This window comes from Nicotiana sylvestris, chromosome 7, assembly GCF_000393655.2.
Source record: "Nicotiana sylvestris chromosome 7, ASM39365v2, whole genome shotgun sequence".
NCBI classification, from domain to species: Eukaryota; Viridiplantae; Streptophyta; class Magnoliopsida; order Solanales; family Solanaceae; genus Nicotiana; species Nicotiana sylvestris.
Window position 1 is genome coordinate 38,724,516 of NC_091063.1, and position 23,816 is coordinate 38,748,331.

General features: G+C 38.4%; 2 protein-coding genes across 2 annotated transcripts; both read right to left on the minus strand.

Moving 5' to 3' along the window:
- Window positions 1-10,195: 10,195 nt before the first annotated feature.
- LOC104249852 (small ribosomal subunit protein eS30z/eS30y/eS30x-like) lies at window positions 10,196-10,392 on the minus strand. The gene has a single exon (XM_009806357.2). It carries the CDS (start codon window positions 10,382-10,384, stop codon window positions 10,196-10,198), a length of 189 nt encoding a protein of 62 aa, XP_009804659.1. The 5' UTR covers window positions 10,385-10,392.
- Window positions 10,393-14,893: 4,501 nt separating this feature from the next.
- LOC138873008 (serine/threonine-protein phosphatase 7 long form homolog) lies at window positions 14,894-15,987 on the minus strand. Its single transcript, XM_070151433.1, has 3 exons — window positions 15,439-15,987; window positions 15,205-15,327; window positions 14,894-15,115 (listed from the first exon to the last, which is right to left on the minus strand). Exons 1-3 carry the CDS (start codon window positions 15,985-15,987, stop codon window positions 14,894-14,896), a joined length of 894 nt encoding a protein of 297 aa, XP_070007534.1.
- Between the last annotated feature and the right edge of the window lie 7,829 nt (window positions 15,988-23,816).

Consider the following 23,816-nt stretch of genomic DNA (forward strand, 5'->3'; position numbering starts at 1 on the left):
AAAGACAATGACGAATGTGTCAAGATACGGCCGGAACACACTGTGCATCAAATGCATAAAGGTTGTTGGGGCATTGGTCAAACCAAATGACATAATAAGGAACTCGTAATGATCGTACCGAGTCCTGAAAGTAGTCTTCGGGATATCTTGCTCCCGAATCTTCAACTGATGGTAACCTGAGCACAAATCAATCTTAGAAAACACCTGTGCGCCCTGAAGCTGGTTAAACAGAACATTAATACGAGGTAAAGGATAACGGTTCTTAACTGTTACTTTGTTCAACTGGCGATAATCAATACACATACGCATAGAACCATCCTTTTTCTTCACCCCAAGGTGATACACTAGGCCGAATAAAACCCTTATCAAGCAATTCCTGTAACTGATCCTTCAACTCCTTCAACTCAAGAGGAGCCATACGATATGGAGGAATAAAAATGGGATGAGTGCCCGGCAACAGATCAATGCCAAAATCAATATCTTTATCAGGTGGCATGCCTGGAAGATCAGCTAGAAACACATCGAGAAAATCCCATACTACTAGAACTGAATCAACTGAAGGGGTATCAATACTAACATCTCTCACATAAGCTAAATACACGTCACACCCCTTCTCAACCATACGCTGAGCTTTAATAAAAGAAATAACTCTACTGGGAGTGTGATCTAAAGTACCCATCCACTCAACACGCGGTACACCTGGCATAGCCAGCATCACGGTTTTAGTGTGACAATCAAGAATAGCATAATGGGGCGACAACCAGTCCATGACCAAGATAATATCGAAATCTACTAAGCTGAGCAACAATAAATCAGCTCTAGTCTCAAAACCACTAAGAGCAACCAAACATGACCGATAAATGCAGTCCAACAACAAGAGAATCTCCCACAGGAGTAGAAACATAAATAGGGAGCTCAAGGGATCCCGAGATACACCCAAATGCGGAGCAAAATAAGAAGACACATAAGAATAAGTGGAGCTTGGATCGAATAGAACCGATGCATCTCTGTGACAAACCAGTATAATACCTGTGATGACAGAATCAGAGGCAACAACCTCGGTACGGATAGGAAGGGCATAGTATCTGTCCTAGCTTCCCCTATAGGGCGACCTCTACCTCCCCGACCTCCACCTCTAGTTAACTGAGTTGGTAGGGTAGCAACTGGGGCTGTAACCATAGCCTGAGCACTCTGCGGGGCATGCTGTGGTTGATAAGTCTGTGGAGGTGCACCCCTCCCATGTCTAGGGCAATCCCTCACCACGTGGCGTGTGTCACCACACTCAAAACAAGCTCTAGGAGGACGTGGTGGCTGTGACTGGGTCGGGCCAAGTCTACTGGACTGACCTCTAAAAGCACCCCACGTAGGAGGTGCGCTGGAAACCGGAGGTGAATAATAAGTCTCTTGAGGCCTAGGAGGAGCTGGAGCACTACTGGATGCTAGAAGAACTGAATGAATAGGGAGACTCATATAACCCCTACCATGACGACCTGCAGTTGGGGAACGGGCACCAGAATAATGGCCTGACTCTCGAGACCTCTTGGCTTCCCTCTCCTCTCTCTCCCTAGCATGCATACCCTCAATCCTCCTATCAATGCTTACCACCTGCTGATAAGAAATATCTATCTCCAACTCACGAGCCATGTTAGACCTGATGCTGGGAATAAGCCCCTTAATAAACCAGCGAACCCTCTCGCGAACAGTAGAAACCAAGGCTGGTGCATGCCTAGACAAACTGGTGTAATGGACAGTATACTCTGAGACAGTCATAGCACTCTGGTGCAAATACTCAAACTCGGCGCGCCATACGTCCCTAAGTCTCTAAGGAGCTTACTCTCTCAGGAACAGATCTAAAAATTGAGTCCAAGTCAGTGAAGCAGCCTCATCCAGACTGTCTAACTCATGGGTTCGCCACCACTCATAGGCAGCTCCTTAAAGCTGGAAGGTAGTGAAGTAAACCCCGCACGATCCTAATATACCCATGGTACGGAGAATGTGGTAACTTTTATCTAGAAATCCCAGAGCATCCTCCGTTGCTAGACCTCTGAATACAGGAGGCTTGTACCTCTTGAACCTCTCAAGCCTCAGCTACTCCTCCTCGGAAGTCGTTGCCCTGTCCCTAGGCTGAACTGGCATTGCAGGTGGTACAGGAATAATCTCAGGGGCCTGCTCAACATGCACTCGCTGCTCAGGAGTGCGGGCGGCGGGAGTTTGTGCTCCTCCCCCGACCTGAGATGTGGCTGCAGCAAGGGGAAGCAACCCTGCCTGAGCCAAAGTGGTATACATGCTCATGAACTGTGCCAAAGTCTCCTGGAGAGCTGGAGTAGTGGTAGCAGTAGTCATGTCAGGTGCCTGAACTCCGGCTGGAACTGTTGGTGGTACCTGGCGGTAGCTCGCGCAGGTGCTCTGGCTGCACCACGTGCGCATCCTCGACCTCTACCCTGGCCCTAGCCTCTGACGGCTATAGTAGGGAGCGCGGGTGCCTGATCATCTCGGGTAGCATGTGTCCTCACCATTTGTGAGAGAATAGAAGATAGAAGATTAGAATTGTGATGTCAAAATATCGCATGACAAGGAAATCAAATGAAGTGGAATTTTCTTAATAGTTACATAGCCTCTCATAGATAAGTACAGACATCTCCGTACCGATCAGCGAGACTCTAATAAACCGGCTTGTGATCCATGACTCCTATGAACCTAGAGCTCTTATACCAACTTGTCATGACCCCGCCCCCTCCGTAAACCATTGTGATGGCACCTAGTCTCTACAACTAGGTAAGCCTAAATTGCGGAAGAAAAATCAAAATTTGCGGAAGTAAAATAATTTAAAACAGAAATAAAGCAGTAACAATGTTTAAATGTGTCGCTTGGCATATACCATGTTTAACTCTCAATGCCAAAAAATAAATCCAAGACCTAGAAACCCATGAGTCACAAGCTAAGATCAATACTACATAGCTCTAACTCTGGAATGTCTAATAAGAACAAAAAAATACATAAGGGCTAAATACTAAAAGCAGGAATAGAAAGGGACTTCTCGGTCTGCGGATGCGACAGATGTACCTCGAAGTCTCTAGAGCAGTCGCCTCCTCAAGGATGATAGGCCTGAGTAGCGTACCTGGATCTGCACATGAAAAACATGCGTAGAAGGGACATGAGTACACCACAGCGGTACTCAGTAAGTGCCAAGCCTAACCTCGGTCGGGTAGTAACGAGGAAGGTCAAGACCCTACTGAGGTTAAATAAATAATAAGATGACAGGATAAGATAAATAGTACAATTGAGAATCTACAGTAAGAATCTACACAAGATAACAAAGAGTAAAATAACGGAAACAGAAATAAAGGCAACCACCAGAAAGTACCACTCATAACAAGGATGATAGTCGGGGGTCTCTTGGTATCCCAAAGATCTCTTGGTATCCTCAATATATGCTAGGGATCTCTTGGTATCCTCAATAAATGTTAGGGATCTCTTGGTATCCCGAAGATCTCTTGGTATCCTCAATATATGCTAGAGATTTCTCGGTATCCCGAGGATCTCTTGGTATCCTCAATATATGTGCCAGGGATCTCTTGGTATCCCGCACCTCAGTTCAGATCATAAATACGTATAGGGGATCTCCCGGGATGCTGCCTCATAGTCCCAAAGTAAAATTACACAACATCAACACAAGAATACCCAATTAAGCTAAATTTCGTACCAAGTAAACAGTTAATTCTAGCCTAACATTCTTCACGTAATGCAATTAAGGCAGTTTAAGAAAATAGGCAATTAAGTCAACTAAACATGCATTTCTAAACTAGCAACAGGCTAAATTCGCAAGTAGAATAAAATAGGAAAAAGAACTCAAAATACTTAAAGAAAAAATTGGATTTTCAACAATTAGCTCAAGTACGTGCTCGTCACCTCACGTACAAGGCATTTCAATTATCAAATATATCATATCCGAAGGGGAAGTCCCCCACACAAGGTTAGACAAGCCATTTACCTCGAACCGGCTCAAAATCAACCCGAAACCACGCTCTTGCCACGAGTACTCGACTCTAAATGGCCCAAATCTATTCAATTCAATTGCATAATGTAAATAACATTTCAAGTAACTGATTCTACAAAGAAATTCTAAGCTAATATGCGAAATTAGGTAAAATAACTAAAACGCCCCTCAGGCCCACGTCTCGAAATCTAGTAAAATTTGTATTTTCAGAGTCCTCACGCTCTCACGAGTTCATGCATACCAAATATTCAAATCTAAGGTCAAATTCCCAATCAAAAGTCGGATTCTAAGTCTAAGAACTTTCTTCCAACTTCTCCCCAATTCTCATCTCCAATCCGAAATTAAATGATGAAACTAACTATAGATTGATGGAATATAACTAGAAAGAGTTAAATAATCATTACCCAATGATCTCCTCTTCAATTTCCTCTCAAAATCGCCCTCTCCCGAGCTTCAAATCGAATTTCTAACTTTTGAAACTAAACCCTCAAAATTTCATATTTCTGCCCAGCTGTTTCTGCATCTGTGGTCCCGCTTTTGCGGACCAAAGAGTGCATCTGCGACTTCTCACTTAAGGAGGACTTTCTGCACCTGCGACTACATTACCGCAGATGCGGTGCCGCTTCTATGGTTTCCTGACCGCATCTGCCGACTCTGGCCCCTTCCTCACTTCCGCTTCTGCGACTGCTGAGCCACTTCTGCGGCACCGCACCTGTGAAACTCAAACCGTAGGTGCGGTTATGATAGAACCAGCAGCTGAAGCTGCAACTTTAATTCTAAAATCTTTCCGTCAAGCATCCGAAATCATCCCGAGACCCCCGGGACCTCAACCAAACCTGCCAACCAATGCTAAAACATCATTCAAACTTGTTCCAACCTTCGGAATGCTCAAAACAACATCAAAACACCTATTTTCCATCGGATTCAAGCCTAAGAAGTCTAAAAACTCTAAAAATATGCTTTTGATTAAAAAGTCTATCAAACCTCGTCCGAATGACCCGAAATGTTGCACACACGTCACATTCAACACTACAGAGCTACTCCAACTTCCGGAATTCCATTCCGACCCTTGTATCAAAATCTCACTATCGAACCGGAAACTTCAAAAATTCAACTTTCGGCATTTCAAGCCTAAATTAGTTATGGGCCTCCAAAATACCATCTGAACACACCCCTAAGCCCAAAATCACCTAATGGAGCTAACGGAACCATTAGATTTCCATTTATAGGCCGTCTTCACACTGTTCCGACTACGATCAGCTTTCCAACACTTAAGCCTCATTTAGGGACTAAGTATCCCAAAACTCTTTGAAACTCAAAACTAAACATCCCGACAAATCAAAATAGCAGAAATAAACATGGGGTAAGCAGTTAATAGGGGATCGGGGCATAAATTATTAAGACGACTAGCCGGGTCGTCACAGTTATATACACACCACCACCTGATCAGCTGGTATATGATGATGATGTTTCCTACAGTGGCTGAAATATGATTCAAATGATAATATATATATATATATATATATATATATATATATATATATATGAGATATGGGAAAGGTTATGGCATTATGTACGCACCACCACCTGATCAGCTGGTATACGATGATGATTTTGCCCATAGTGGCTGATATGATATGGTGGGATACCCTCAGAGGCTGATGATGTTATTAAACATGTACCTATGCATGACATGACATTCATACGCATATGCATGATGGTAAAATTAATTTATGATTTACAAAGTTATTCAGACTTACAAATTGAGTCATGTAATCTATATTTCTTTCATGTCTCCTATGTACTTATTTATGTGCCTTACATACTCGGTACATTATTCGTACTAACGTACTTTTTGCCTGGGGACGCTGTGTTTCATGCCCGCAGGTCCCGATAGACAGGTCGAGAGCCCTCCAAGTAGGCTATCAGCTCAGCGGAAGATGTTGGTGTGCTCTATTTGCTTCGGAGTTGCTTGTTTGGTTAGTATGATTTAGACGTGTATTGTTTGGTATGGCGGGACTCCATCCCGACCTTTATGACATTTATGTACTCTTAGAGGCTTATAGACATATGTCGTATACGTGAAAAATTGTATGGCCTCATCGGCCTATGTTTTGAGTTTATAAATGATTATGTTGGCCTATTAGGCTTGTATGTCACGTGTATATGATGAGGTAATAAGAAAGATACGTTACGTTGGTACTCGATCGAGTAAGGTATCGGGTGCCTGTCGCGGCCTATTGGTTTGGGTCGTGACACTTGTTTTAACTCCGACATCACCTGATCCTACCTTGAGAGATGTTTCATAATTGCTTTATGTTGTTCTCTCAGGATTTTAACCATTTCCATGACATATTCCTCCTCCACATCATCAGGAATAGATTCTCGCACATGCCAAGGATTGACCATCTCGAACCGGGGTCGTCTCATCCCCTTCGTTGCGAGTCTCACTAATTAAGTCATCATGTTGGGACAATTTTTCGTGCCTCTCAACATTGTGTGTGATGTTGACATCATTAGATGTTATATCATTTTTCACTAAGAAAAGAATCAAAACAAGTTAGTAATAAATGAATGAATCAGAACAATTACGCAGTGTATGCCCTATAGTGGAAGCCAAATTATTTACCCGTAAAATAGTACAATCGAATTTGTTACGTGGTAAATAGACAGGGCTGGCTCTGAACTCAGCATATCCGAGAGCTCAAATAGAAATAACGACAAAGTGAAAGAAAGCTGTTAATTTCAGAGCAAAATAGCAAAACATAGCCTTTTTGTATAGAATGTTTCATGTTCTTACAATGGTTGTTGAGCCTATTATTTATAACTTTACTTAGGAAAACAAGATCTTAGGATCGAGCTCCACTTAAATGATAATAAAAAGGTCATTGATGAACGCATAGCGGCAGGCCTTGAATGTAAATATTCACTGCAATTGTCGCTCATTTAATGTTAGTGAATATTTCCTCATTGAATGCCATCTGATGGCAAATCCTTTATAATGACCCGACCGGTCTTTTTGATCTATAGCATGTCGTTCGGTAGTTTAAGGCCTTGAGTAGCTTTATATAAGGTATTATGACTTGTACTGCGGTTGGAATTGAATTTCGAAAAGTTCGGAGTTGATTTGGCAAGAAAATTCTAAATTTCGGATGCTTTGAGTTGGAAAAGTTGACCAGGGTTTAAATTTTGAGTAAACGACCTCGAAATCGGGATTTGAAGGTTCCAATAGGTTCGTATGATGAATTCGGACTTGGGCATATGTTCGGGTTGAGTATCGGGTGATCTTGGGCATTTCGGCGCTTATATGGAAAGTTGGCATTTTGAAGGTTTTATAATTTTCTAAGTTTGGTTTGAAGTGGACTTTTGTGTTATCGATGCATGTTTAGGGTTCCGAGCCTTGGAATAGGTTCACATCGTGATTTATGACTTGCACTTAAAATTTGGCGTCATTCCTGAGTGTTTACGTGTAATTCGGATGCGTTTGGCGAAGGATGAAGGTTTGAAAGTTAAGAGAGTTTAATAAATTGAGTTTGATCTTTAATTCTTGGTTTCGATGTTGTAATTTGTATTTCGAGACTTTGAACAAGTTTACATAGGGTATATAAACTTGTTAGAATATTTGAACGTGGTTCCTCGTACCTCGGGTGAGTTTTGAGGTGGTTCCGGACCACTTTTAGGCATTTTGGAACTGCTGATAACTGGTGTCAAGGGTGTGAAATGCGATGGCAGAGGTTCGGGCCGTGATCACGAAGAGCAAAGTGTTGTTCCAGGCCTTGTGAATCGCGATCGCGGGAGGAAGGTCGCGATCGCGTAGAAGGAATTTCTGTTGTCAGTAGTCTGACTTCGGAAGATTATATCTTGCAATCTATAAGGAATTTGGAGATGATCCAAAAACGAAATGTATCTCTTTGAATCAAGTATTTAGAAAATCAAACCATTTATCATTTCGAATTTTATACCAAAAGTTATGGCCATTATACTGAAGAATATCTGTGAAGAAGAAAATACAAATTGTACATTGCGATCGCGGGATTTTGGCCGCGATCGCGATGAAGGAAACGTTGCTGGAACTTTTGTTAACCACGATCGTGTGGATTATGACCGCGATTGAGAATAAGGAGGCATGGCAGGTGTATTAAATATCTAATTTCAGAATTTTGAGCTCATTTCTTCACTTTTAAGTTCTTGGAGCACATGTGAGGCGATTTGGGGTCATTCTTGAAGATCATTTTTGCCATTTATAATAAGGTAAGTTATTCCTGCTTGTTTTGAGTTAAATACATGGTTTATATATGGAGTTTAACATAGGATTTCATAGAAATTATGGAATTTTTGGAAGAAAACCTAGAAGTAATATTTTTGGACTTTGACAACGAAATTAGACATGAAATTGAGAATAAATTATATAATTGAGTTCGTGGTGCTATGGGTAATGTTTATCTTCGAAAATTTTTGGAATCCGGGCAGGTGGGCCTGAGATTGACTTTGTTGACTTTTCGAGCGGAGTTGAGAATTGTTAGAAATTGATTAATTAAGAGTTTTTGGGTATATTTTAATTGGTTTACATGTTGTTTGACTGGTTTCGGATCGATGGACATCGGTTTGAAGTTTTAAAGAGGCGTTGGAGCCGGTTATCGGATTTCAAAGAGAGATAAGTCTCCCATCTAACCTTGTGAGGGAAAAAATATCCCCTAGGTGATGTAATTGTTATGTGCTACTAGTTGTGGGTGCTACGAACGCACGAGGTAACGAGAGTCTGCATGTAGCTAAAACATGTTTATGTTCGGGTAGACTTAGGACTTTATCATATAATATTTGAATTATTTGAACTCATTTTTGCTAGCTTAATTAAGTGAATTTATAATTGAAATAGATTTAGGAATATATATTAGTTGTTGGCAAAATATTTGATATACAGTAAAGGGTATATCCACTTTATACTCATGTACTTGTATTGTAAGCACGTGACTCGTAATTTGATAAGTTCCTTCCTTTCTTGTGGAGCGGGCCGAACGCCTCGGCAGTATATTGAGATGCATCTCTGGTTTGTGCTGGTCGACCCTCGGCAGTGTACACACCACTCTGGATTGGACCGTACGACCTCAGCATAATCGTGCGTTATATCGCCAACAGTCCGACTATTCGCGAGATTTTTCCTTCTACTGATGCCTAGCATTTTATATGATATTCCTTATTTATTTGATACTGGAACTTAATATATTTGAGCTATACGAGATTGAGAAATTTATATCTTTAAAGAAATTTTGGAAGATTATGTAAATTACAGTCTTACCCCGTTATTACTGTTGTGCTTTATATTCGTTTATGATTTATCATACTGCTTTATTGGGCCTCTAGTAAGTGTCGACATCGATCCCTCGTTATTGTTTCTTCGGGGTTAGGCTAGATACTTACTGGGTAGGCATTGATTTATGTGCTCATGCTATACTTTTGCACTAAATGTACAGGATCTGACAGGTTCATTTGGTTGTCATCTTAGCGCGTAGGCGCAGTTGCTGAAGAGACTTTTGGTGAGCTACATTTCAGGCTACATATCGTAGCGCGCAGAATCTTCATCGTACTATTTACTCTATATTATCTTATTTACATTTCGGACAGATGTTGTATTATTATTATACGGTGTAATGGCTTCCTGGCCACTTAAACTTGTAGGGCTTTTGAAAGCCGACACACAAACTTTGAATTTTCCCATTTGAATACTCAAACTTGACAAAATGGGTACTAATAAATACTTTTGACCATTGACCATGCTATGTGGAAGAACTGCAGCTGACATGGCTAAACTGTGTGCAAATCACGCTACTAAGGCGAGTGAATAGTATTGTTTTTACTAAAAAATTGGAATTAGAATAAAATATAAATAAAAAGAAAAAGAAAAAAGAAAAAAATAGAATTTTCCCATACGTTGGCCATTGGATGTGATTCTAACTCATGTATTCATAAAATTGCCTGAATTCATCTCTTAAAGAGCAGCAGCAATTCTTCCAGCAACTTGGTCAAGATCAAGTTGGCCATTGAATTCTTGCTTATCCCATTTCATTAACTACGGAAACCAATTGTATAATAGTGCTAACATTGTATTGTCTGGAGTATTCTCAGAAGCAACATAATGCAAATACAACTCATTGAACTTCAGCAACTTTCTTTACCTAAAAATAAAGTCATTTCTTCATTTTACTTCTCGGATGAGTTCGGGCCCCTCTTCTTCCTGAAACCAACAACTGCTGTGACGAATCTGCGATTGTATTGCATCCTCTTGTGAGCACGGCCGCGAGGCTTCTTCTTCTTGTCCTGTTTGGCAACTTTTGGAGTTTTCCCCCTCATTTTACCAGCACGAGCAAGTGATCCGTGAACTTTCCCCATGGTGATATCTGAGTTGTCGTTCACCGGAGAAGTTAGGAACGTCTGGAGCTGCTCGTACAGATTAATATTGGGTATGTTTTAGGCATTTTTTTTTCCTTTTTTGTATTTAAAAATGGGACCCACAAATAACACATGGCAAGTAATAAATTGCTTAGCATGATGTGTTGTACATGTCAGCGCAATTGATATATACGCTCTGGTTGATGTGTTTATTAGTACCCATTTTGTCAAGTTTGAGTGTTCAAATGGGAAAATCCAAAGTTCGTGTATCGCCTTTCAAAAACCCTACAAGTTTAAGTGTCCAGGAAGCTATTACGCCTTATTATACTCCTTAGTAAATGCCCATGCACTGTGATGTCGGGTTTTGGCGATACTCTACTGATTGTTATGGTTCGCCTTAATATTGTCATCTTTTATTTTATATCTTACTAATATTTTAAGTATTCATGATTTTTAAACGTATTGAATCCTTTACTTAATAAGGCTTATGATTTTAAAAATAATAAAATGAATAATTAAACTGACAGTTCACCGTTGGCTTGCCTAACGGCGACGTTTGGCGCTATCATGCACGATATCTCTCGTATTAATGGCGATGCTGGGCGCCATCATGCACCTATAATGAGTTTAGGGTCGTGACACCCTTGACCTTCTCCCGTTGATTACGCCCCCATCGGGATTTACTCGATATCGATTACATTCGTTGTATCCTATATTGGTTGTTCCCTGAGTTGCCCTTTGCCTATCTTCAATTCCACATGTTATGTTACCATTCGACCACCCGTTATAAATCAATTTTACCCGTACAGTATACCCCATATAAACGGGTATGCCTTTCTAGTTCTACAAGAAGACATCAAAAGAAATGGATTACATACTGACATACATTAATACTTTCTCTGGATTTGTTGTTCTATCTTACTATTTTATAATATGTTATCAAAACCTCTGATTTCTCTCATAAAGTACGTTATACGTTATTGTCTCTTAGACCCGCAGTACAAGATAGTAGTACTGCCATTGTGCCACGGAAGGTTTTTTTGAACATGTTTGTATAATATTATTCTGAAAAAGTAACGCCAATTTGTGGGGTCCAGCTCTATATATAAAAGAAGAGTTGGGAACCTAAATATTATTTTTTTGGGCTTAAATTACCTTAAAAGGTGTTTAAAAAAAATACATTTCTATATATAGCATGCAAAACCAAGACGCTATACATTAACGGTAACGTCTGTCGTTAAGGTATAGCGTCTTTTATTCATACGCTATACATATAACGCCCAAAAAAAACGCTATACCCTGAATATGGACCCACCAATAAGTGAACTGACAAACACAATAATTTAAATGTGTATAGCATATATTTAAAGAACGCTATACGGCAAAAAAATTTCATATCCCGGGCTAGCTATTTCCTATATAAAGTGGTTAGGATTTTAGGAAAATTCGTTCACATAAAATTCTAACTCTCGTTCAATTTTTTCTTGTTGTTAAATTCTGAAACATTTTTTTCGTAATGTCTAAAGAGTGTAGAATAAGAGTTTCATTATATTGGGGGGTGAGGTTGTGATGGAGAATAACTCTGTGAGGTATAGTTTATCTCCACAGGGTCATGTTAAATTACCACTTACAATTGAGTACGATAAATTAATATCGTTGTTATGCAAAAAATGAGTGTGAGGAAACGTTCAGTGATACTGAAAGTGACCGGAAGATATCCGTATTCCATCACTCCGCAAGGGGCTGCTTTTTACTCGGAGTTAAACATCTACGATGATGAAACTTTGAGAGATTTTCTGAGGACTCCGGATGAATACCGGGAATATCTTGTAATAAATATGTTGGATATGTACGTCAAGGTCGAAGACGTTCCAAACAATGAGGTTGCCGGACAGGTTCCGGATAACCCCCAGTCATCGGGTGGCTATTCTGGAGGAGTTTTTGCCGGACAGGTTCCTGATGAAAGAGTTTTCCTTGATTTAAACTTATCCCCGCCTGCTTTACATAATTCACAAGACGAGTGGTAAGCTTCAATTTTCCTTTGTTTTACGATGTACATTCTTGTTGTATTGAATTTATATTAACGCTCATATATTTAACAGGGGGTACAGGCCGGATATGAATTTTACAAATTTTGAACCCAAGCATAGTTTTGGTGTGTTGGATCATATGGTCCATCTGGGAGCCATCACCGAAATGAAAATGCCCATCATAGAATTTCATCACATTACGACTTGTAAGTGAAGTGATACGGCTATATGGAAAATATTTATTAAATTCAGCATCTTATTATTTTGTTGATTGTGCAGTGAAAACGAGCAAGTTGAACTAAATGTACTTACTCAATTGCCCGAAGACGACGTATTAAATCGGGATCTGGCAGATGTACAGAGTGAGGAAGAGAACACTGATTACGACAACAATGCTGATGAATTTGGAGAAGAGACACCCTTTCTTCGTGAGGATAGTGATGAGGAGGATGAGAAGGAAAGACCTAATTTGACGAGAGAGTATGATCCACCCTCCCCCCTGACGAACAATGTACGAGTCCCATGTGCCGTTTCATTCAAGGGAGATTCCTTACCTTGATAACTTTCCAAGCATACCGGATGTGGAAGCTCTCACAAGGGATTTTGATGAAATTCGGACAGCAATGTGGGATGAGTCTAGACCAATGGTGCTGGCAAAGGGCATGCTTTTTCCTGATAAAGCGCGCCTAAGCAGGGCTTGTAAAATGCACAATATAAAAGAGTGTCGTGAGATGACGGTATGGGAGTCAAGTCCGGTTGTATACAAGGTTGTTTGTCGCAGGTGTTTTTGTCCATGTCATTGGATGTTGCGTGCGAGCAAGAAGAAGACAGGTCTGTGGAAAGTGGGTAAATACATCTCACCCACACATGCGAAATGGACACATTCAACGGGAATCACTTCAACTTGGATATTGACTTGATTTCTCTTATTCTTATTCCACACATCGAAGTGTCCATAAGGTATAAAATCAAAGAGTGCATTACAGCAGTCCACCAGGAACATGGCCATATCATTACTAAAAGAAAGGCATATCTCGGGCGCAAACGAGCGTTTGAAATAGTCTAGGGTAACTGGGATAAGTCATTTGCAGATCTGCCTAGGTACATGGCTACACTGCAGCAGTTTAACTCCGGGACGGTTGTTGAATGGAAGCATGAGTGGATTCCAGGTAAACCAGAATATACATTTAATTACGTGCTATGGGCGTTTAAACTAGCAATTTATAGTTTTTCGCATTGTCGGGCCGTAATATCCATAGACGACACTCATGTCTATGGAAAGTACGATATCAATCTATTGATAGTCATGGCAGTAAATGCTAATGGACAGATATTTCCTCTAGCTTTTGCTATTTGTGACAATGAAAGCTAAGAGACGTGGACGTTGTTTTTGAACCACTTGAAAGAGCACGTTGTCAAACAGCGTTCCGGTATTTGTCTAATATCTGATCGGCACAGTGGTATCTTAAGTTCTGTGGAGAACTTGCCTGCATGGAAGAACCTTATGCCTACCATCGTTACTGTGTTAGGCACCTTAAAGCCAATTTTCAAAAGGCATATCCCAATAAGGATCTGCATGATTTGATGTGGATGGCAGCAACAGACCACCAACAGCATAAATTTCAGAGGCACATGGAATATATCAGGCAAGAAGACGAGGCAGCCTATCGTTGGTTAATGCGATATGACCCTGAAAAGTGGACTTTGCATGCGGATGGTGGCAGACGATGGGGAACTCTGACTACAAATGTGTTAGAGTCTTTCAACGGGTTGTGTGTGTCAAACGCTGATCCTCCCGGGCTCGCTGCAGTGTCCGGGCAGCCAACTCTACAAATCGATGGCTATAATCCTGCAAGGCGTCCGCAGGATCGCCGACATAATCCTACATCTGCAGTCCTATTTAATAGACTGTGTGTAGTCCAATAGCATGCACAACGTATAAAATATAAACTACGTATATTGCACCAAAATACAGTTATATAATGAATAATAATAGAAAACATACCAGGGCCTCGTGTCGCCCGGCGTATGGAACGTACCGATCGCCAGCCTGATGAATAGGGTTCCCAATAAAAATTCGGGTGACGTGCCGGTACCAGGACATATACCTCTGAAGATCAACCTCCTGGATATGTGTAGGTGGGGCGGAATCATTTGATCTCGATGGTCCCAAATATGGATTTGCGCTGCTAACCATGCCATAAATGCGTCGTCCGCCCTGCAACAATCATCCCTCTGATAATGTGTAGGCTCCCATATAGGCCCCCTCGGTATATACTGCGGGCGGCCAAACTGCCAAAGTACCCGCTCCGAGGCACGATGCTTCACAATATCGAGGCATATGAGTGGGGCAGAAGTGCTCCAAATCAATCGGTCGGCCGAGCAATAAGGTGGCAGGGAAGCTATCAAATCGTCGATGTATGGCGTCCAGATGAACTATCAAATAAGAACATGAAACGTGAGTATGCACAACACTAAGTTAATCTACACCAGGTAAGTTTAGGTACATATTTACATGTTCGCCCTCCAGCAGATCCAACACATCCTTGTAGAGGGGGAGGTTATGATGAGCATCATACACTCGTGAAAGTGTACGGCGGAGAACCCACCTCCTGGCTAGAGGGAGAAACGGAGGTGCTACAGTATGAGGTAATTGTGGTCGCGGTGGCTGAAACTGCAAGAACCACTCCCAGGCCCAAACCTAACATACAAAGTTGATGTAATGTTTAAGATAAAGTCTAACTAGGTAGAGTTGGAACTGATGAACACTTTATTTGAATATGTTGTCACCTGTAGAAGCGGCATAAAACCACAAACATCTCTCTGAGTGCCCATGCTCGCCCGACACATTTGGCTATACATGTAGCCGAGAACAACAGCACCCCAGCTGTAATAAGGTAACTCATCTAGCAGCTGAAGATGATGCAAAAATCTCAGGCTGACTAGGTTCCCCGAAGTGTTCGGGAATAAGACCCCTCCAAATAGAAGAAGCAACAACAACCTCGTATATTGGGTGATATGTACCTCCTCTGTATCGTCGGTGATATCGGGGTGGAGTAGCTCCAGGTGATGTCTAATAGGGGTCAAAGTCAACCGACTAGCACCCGATGATGCAGTCTCGTCCTGTGGCCTGAAACCCGTGAGCTGTTGCAGCATGTCCAAATAAGCATCACGCGACATAAATCTCATAGCAATAGGCAGTGAAACGGGCATGCCATCAACGGGCAGGCCATATAAAACCTCAACGCCCTGTAGTGTGATGGTAGCCTCGCCAATGGGCAGGTGAAAAGTGTGCGTCTCCGGTCGCCACCGCTCAATCAACGTCGTGATCAAAGCCCAGTCAACCTGTATCCTCCCGATCTCAATAATCCTATAGAATCCCGTGTCCTGGAGGCGATGGACTACACGCTCGTAGAGAACTCTGTGCCTCAGAAAATCCCGCAGGTCGTCCACTCTCCTAGCGCAGAGAGTCTGGGAAAGTAACTCTCCCTCCCATATATGGGCGGACCTATGATCGCCCTGAAGCACTAATAGCTCACGAGAGTAAGGGCCGGGATGTATAGGCGCGTCCATGTCGTCAACTATAAATTAAACAATATTAATTGTATGTTTATTATTTAATTGTACAAAGTATATATAACAATTGGGTTCCAGGGTCGATATTTGAGGCCCAGTAGCACCAACTTATCATGATTATTTATGTGTGTCAAATTCAATTTTTTGATAATTTTGTGTTTGTTTGTTTTATAATTTTGAGTATTTAATTGTACAAATTATATATAATAATTGGGTTCCAGACTCGATATTTGAGGCCCAGTAGCACCAACTTATCATGATTATTTATGTGTGTCAAATTCAATTTTTTGATAATTTTGTGTATGTTTCTTTTATAATTTTGAGTATTTAATTGTACAAAGTATATATAACAATTGGGTTCCAGGATCGATATGTGAGGCCCAGTAGCACCAACTTATTATGATTATTTATGTGTGTCAAATTCAATTTTTTGATAATTTTGTATGTGTTTGTTTTATAATTTTGAGTATTTAATTGTACAAATTATATATAACAATAGGGTTTCAGGCTCGATATTTGAGGCCCAGTAGCACCAACTTATCATGATTATTTATGTGTGTTAAATTCAATTTTTGATAATTTTGTGTGTGTTTGTTTTATAATTTTGAGTATTTAATTGTACAAAGTATATATAACAATTGGGTTACAAGCTCGATATTTGAGACCAGTAGCACCAAACTATCATGAATATTTATGTGTGTCAAATTTAATTTTTTGATAATTTTGTGTGTGTTTGTTTTATAATTTTGTGTATTTAATTGTACAAATTATATATAACAATTGGGTTCTAGGCTCGATATTTGAGGCCCAGTAGCACCAACTTATCATGATTATTTATGTGTGTCAAATTCATTTTTTTGATAATTTTGTGTGTGTTTGTTTTATAATTTTGAGTATTTAATTATGCAAAGTATATATAACAATTGGGTTCCAAGCTCGATATTTGAGACCAGTAGCACCAAACTATCATGAATATTTATGTGTGTTAAATTCAATTTTTTGATAATTTTGTGTGTGTTTGCTTTATAATTTTGAGTATTTAATTGTACAAATTATATATAACAATTGGGTTCCAGGCTCGATATTTGAGGCTCAGTAGCACCAACTTATCATGATTATTTATGTGTGTTAAATTCAATTTTTTGATAATTTTGTGTGTGTTAGTTTTATAATTTTGAGTATTTAATTGTGCAAAGTATATATAACAATCTACCATTATAAGAAATACTTAAACTACAAGGATTCTACGCTAAAATACTATACAATTTTTTCGCAAATAAAACACAAAACGACATGGAAACACTAATATCTAAATTCGGATATTAACATAAAAATTAAATCTCAATTTTATATTTTTTTAGAACACTAATATCTAAGTTCGGATAAATATAACATACTAGTTTCGCAAATAAAACACAAAACGACATGAAAACACATTCAATAGCCAGTGATATACATTATTATACAAGTTTGGACATAAAATAAATCGAAATACCTCGGTGTAGTGAGTGTTTTGTGTGAAAATTTGAAGACGAAGGAGTTAAACCACAACAATACAATGCTCTACTACGATGTGGGACCTACGTTCTTAACCTTTTGTGTGACGGGAGGGGCCCACTAATTTTGTTTTTTAATAACGGGCAGTGGGGGGGGACCAGAAAGGGTTTTAAAAAAATGGGGGAAAGGGTGGTCGGGGAAGAAGACGAAGGGCAGTATTTAAATTGGGGTATAGCGTATAAAAAGAAAACGCTATATATAGCGTACAATAACAAGACGCTATATGTGGCAGTCAAATCGTCAGACCATATAGCGTATGAATAAAAGACATTATACATTAACGGCAGACGTTACCGTTAATGTATAGCGTCTTGTTTTTGCACGCTATATATAGAAATGTATTTTTTTAAAACACCTGTAAAGGTAATTTGAGTCCAAAAAACAATATTTAGGTTCCGGACTCTCTGAAAGAAGAAAAACTTCTCCTTTCTTCTTTTTGTCATGCCAACCAATTTAGAAAAGATTTGGGCGGTTGACTTTTGCAGTAACATTAATGTCACTGCATACATCAATATGAGCATTCAGCAACTATAAATAGGTGCTTCTACTTTCATTTGTAGACACACCAAAATCTCAGACAATACATCTGAGTGAGAGAGAGCAAGATATTTCATAGACTATAAGAAAATAGTCTGTGAAGAAAAATAGAGTGTAAGAGATATTGTAGTGAGGTGGAAAAAGCAAAAGAGTGTTCTTTCTTTTGAGGGTGTGGTCTTAGGAGTATTTGTACTCGTTACTACACAGTGTAAAATTCTTCGCTATAGTGATATCAGTTGCTCTTCTTGGCCGTGGTTTTTTCCCTTATTCAGAAGGATTTCGACGTAAAATCTTGGTGCCATTATTGCTGCATTTCTATTCTTGTTGATTTGACCATAACTTAGTGTTCCGCGTTTATCACTAATACCGTGAATATTATTTTTACGGGGTCTATTCCCAACACAATTTTGCTTGAGAATTATAATAACGCATAATATACATGAAGATGGTCATGAATAGTAGGGAAGTACGTACCCTACAAATAGAGATGACCTTTAAGGTATAGATGTGAATGAAATATTACATGTAATCTCGAATAAAGCAGAAAGAGGGTCAAAAAACAAGCGACAATTATAAGGAGCCTCACATTCAAGTGGAAATTTGAAAGATGAAGAAGAAAACAGAGGAGTTCCCATAAGAAGATAGAAAGGCACGAGAGAAGGCATGGAGAATTGAAAGGAGCAATTGGCTTAAGTCAAGGAAATTTAGTGACATAAATTGTCCAATCCTCAGAGGGATACTGCCAGTTAAATTATTTATTGACAGGTTCAAACCATGCAACCCCACAAGAGAAGTAATTTCTCCAACCAATTCGTTGCTTGAAAGATGTATGCTCCTCACCATTCCAAGTAAACTGATGTATTCAAATTATCTTTCCTTCCGCATCAAACTTGCACTCTCATCAGATGAGGCATTTATCATCATCGACCTGAAAACACGGACTCTTGATTTGTTGCATTGTATTTATTGACAGATTCAGCTTTAAACAATTACCTTTCGTCCAACTTGTCATGTTAACAGTTTGATTGCGCTGCATATAGAGGTTAGAATTTACACAACCTAAATGGCAGTTGGGGACCAATTCCTATCTTGCCTCATTAATCAGTCTCTTAGTGTTACGACACAATTTGGACCATGACAGGTAATGAAACCCAGCTAGCAAGCATATTAATTTTTCATGTTAAAAATTCGGCAAAGTCTAATATATACCGCGAGCAATCCATTATTCTCGTATATGTCAGCATTCAGTCATTTTCAATCTAATAAACTAGAAATGCAATATTTCGAAATTAATAAATTTAACGAATAGTAAAATCTCGAGTCAAACACAATTATACGTATTTCAAGCCATTTAAACACTACCATTAAGTAGAACATAACCTAAGGAGCAAACTCTAGAACTGCAACAATGATATATTGAAATAATCTAAGCAAAATAATATTCTCATGCAAAGCAAGCGCGAGGCTTACTAGATCATCTCCAGCTCAGCCTATCACCCGCCTCAGCTAGATTATCTCTGTGGAGGGGAAGAGAGAGGGATATTGAGTGAGATAATAACACCTACCATAGTGTTTTTTTCTTGGGACAAGCATATATAAGAAAATCATGCATTTTGCTAAGATCACCAATAATAACTTATTTAAATCAATATAGCAAGTCATGTATGAAAAGAGCAATCAAACTGGTAAAGCCATCACATCCTGGCTCCGCTTTCTTAAAAGCAATGATCACTACGGGAGGTCATGAAACCAAGGATCTATGAAAGTGGGGGTTCGTCCCAGTCAATATTGGATCAAACAATAGAGGGATGTAGCACTGATCTCCTTTTTCTATTCCTTACCTAGACAAACTCTCAACGGATCTTTCGTGCGCTGGGAATACCTCTTCCGTATATCTTTCTCGTGGCGGAAACAAAACAACAAGAAAAAATTCGGTCCGGGGCAAACTTTATTTATTTAAGAGAGAATGGGAAATGAATCGAATTCCGTTGAACCTATACAAGTGTTTCATAGGAGTTAGGACTAATATTTTCCTACTAGCAACGGAAATAATCCAACAAGGTACACCATATCAAATGATCCCGATATTAGATAATTAATGGCGATCTAACAAAGTTAATTCCCAACACAATATATTTTCACTTCCTTTCTATCTCAAGAATAATTAACCGTTCGGGTCTTTTGGTTCTAATACGTTTAGGATTTCATTTTGATTTTTTGTTTTATAAATAATTCATTTTTATATTTTTGATTTATTTGCTTATGGGTTAAACCTCTTTCTGGTGGAGATATCAAATGGCCCAAAGGCACTATTAAAGTTTGGGATTTTTTCATTTTTATACACTATTAGAAACTTTATTACCCTAAATGTTCATGTTTAGTAAATTACCCTACCTACACAAGTTTTAATTACAAAATATATACATTCCACCTTAAAAGGGTCTCAATCCATTATTAGTGTCTTCAATTAAGGGATTTAGTTACACCCTTTTCCTTTTTTTCTCCCCTCTTCTCTCTTCTCTCCAGATTCTATCTTTCTCCTTCATTTTCTCGAATTCCTACAATACAAATTAAAAGTCAGATACTTCCATATAATACCAAATAGAATGCAAATAATTGCCACTCTTTTTAGCAGCAATCCACTAAGAAATGGACAAGATACCCATCAGCAATTAGTTTAAACTCTATCTTGGCACACTAACTCTTTTTCAAACAAACAGTTAATGATGATAGGCGTCACTTTCAGGTTAGAGTAGTTATTCACAATAAAACAATGATGCAGTAGCATAAAAAAATTAAATCCTTAATTAGTTGGTCCAAAATTTAATTTATATTAAGATCCTACAACAAACTAAGCTTCTTAACTTGATTTGAGATTGGTACAATCAAAACGTTAATTAATAAAATAAAACTTTAATATATGTATTTTTTACTTTAGATCTGGAGTAGATATGGAGGACAAAGAGCCAATTTTATCTATATTTTGATTAAAATTTTGTGGGTATGGGCAACTAGTTCACTTGTTGCATTCAAAGGCGTGAGAGAGTCGCAGGAATCCCTAAAGCTGGAATTTTAACGTTTGCCAACTCTATAGGAACCAGTGATATTATTCTTCATTCCCAATAACATGCGATGAAGACACCTTTGCCAAAGTCTCTCTCGCCTCCCAGTTATATACAACTACAATATAATACCACTTAAATATAATTTTTATACAAATTTTATACAATATGTCTTTTGTATATTTATCTAATTTATACATAGTAAAAATAAATTTCATACAACTAATTGTATATTATACAATATATCTACAACTTTCACACATTATTTCTACCCAGTTAAATACAACTACAATAACATACAACTTAAATACAAATTTTATACAATATGTCTTTTGTATATTTTGTATCTGATTTATACATAGTAAAAACAAATTTCATACAGCTAATTATATATTATACAACTTATTTACAACTTATCTATAATTTTTATACATTATTTCTACTCAGTTATATACAACTACAATATCATACAACTTAAATATAATTTTTACAATGTTGTTCAACTTTCATACAATAGTTAAATAAATAAAAGAAAAATATATATACAACAGAATATAATTTTTCTACAATTTTACTACAATTTCTGCAGTATAATGTATGTCATGTCTTCTTCATCTTCTTTTTCGAATTTTAATTTTAAATTCAGCCAAAACCAAGTCTAATCTTCACCAAACCCCCTCAAAATTGAGATATAAACCCCAAACCGTATTCTCAATTATTTTCAACAACACCCAATCCAAACAAATAATGATTTTTAAAAATTCGAATTCAAAGCTTCAAAGCTTTTTAATGGCTGTCAATGGTGGAATTGCTGCTCTCTTTTCCTTTGCTTTATATTACTGAAATTTGGGATTGAGAGATAGAGAGAGACGTAGAGATAATTCTCAATTCTTTGCAACAACATCCAATCCAAACAAACAATGTTTTTTGAAAACCCAAATTCGAACTCAAAGCTTCAAAGCATTTTAATGGTTGTCAATGGTGGAATTGTTGTTCTCTTGTGCAAGATACGTTGGGAAGGGGTGGGATGTGGAGAGAGAAACATGGGGGCGTGGAAGATATGTTAGAGTAATTTTAGGACACTAATTATTATCATTAATTCCCTTTAAATGTACATAAATTGTAATTGGGTATATAAAATGTAATTATAGTAAAACTTGAGTAGGGAGGGTAATATAATTTCATATAGTGTATAGGAATGTAAAAATTTCTTAAAAGTTTTGGGTTATCACACTTTCACATTATTGCTCTTATAACACTCCCATCACAACTCTTAGTCGTATGGTATATGAGATAAAAATAATAATTTAGGGATAAAGTTCATATTTGGTTTGGGATATTAGCTAATCTCGCAATAACTTTTACACTAAAATGATGGGATTAACTATCCCATATAAAAGGTAGAATAATTAATGGCAAAATACATAGTTTACCCATCTACCTTGTACCCAAATCCCTCTTACACACATGTTCATTACGGGGATAATATTACACACTCAAACAAGTGTGTCAATAACACACCACTTTAACTACGTGGCACCTGTGTATTTTTCACATAACACAGGCGCGTAATGCTAAGAATTTCATGTCAGAAGGTTTATAAAGAATTCATGTGTCTAATTTTTAAGTTTTTTTCCTTTTTATGCCAATTAACAAATTTTAAAAAATAAAAAATAACCCCTCCCACTCTTGTCTTCTTCCTCGCCCCAACCCCCTACCCCGCGTCTTCTTCCTAGTTCCCCACCTCATAGGTTTCGTCTCCCCTCCCCCTATTTCGTCTTCTTCCCCGATTCAACCTTCTCCTATTCCATTTTTTTGTTGTTGCTCAAGATTCGAAATTTCTCCGAAAATTTCTTGGTGGTAGTTATGTCACTGAGAAGGGCAGAATTGCAGAAGAAATTAAATTTTCAATTTCTTGTTTTGGAATTTTGTCGATAAAGTGGTCTTTTTGGTTCTTTCAATTGTGCCAACTAAAGAACTAAAAAATTTCCTTTTTGTTATTTTCTTCTGGCTCACTATTATTGAGTTTTGTAAAAAAAAAAATTACCAAAATGAAGGGTTAGTCGGAGATGGAGTTTCAGGCGAAATTCTGGCTAGTGAAGTTTTTTTGGAAATGTTATTTGTGTGTATCTATTTGGGTGTTACAATCAGTATTTTTGTAGTAACTGTGGCAGAATTTTTATTTATTTTTTACAAAGAAGAAGGGTTTGCAATGGTGGAGAAGGTGGTGCAACAGTGGGGAAGGTGGTGCACTGATTGTTGGGTTTTTTATTTGAGTGGGTCGGATCTTTAAAAGGGTTGGGTGATTAAAAATGTCCTTTTAATTTAGAGACGCGCATGTGATACACAGCATAGACTATTACTTGGACAGGTCAAAAGTGGTGTGTTATTGACACACTTTTGAAATATTGAGTGTGTAATATTATCCCCGGGGTGAACAGGTGTGTAAGAGGAATTTGGGTACAAGGTCGATGGGTAAACTATGTATTTTACCATAATTAATCCCATTAAAAAGCTTTGAACACCATAAGAAAACATTATTCTCTTTGCCCTTGTGAAAGGGACATCAGAATTAAAATTCTTGTTTTGTTTCCTCAATATTATTAGGCATAGTAAAATATCCAACAATATAGAAACATTGAAAAGAAAAACAAACAAGTAAGTTAAAAA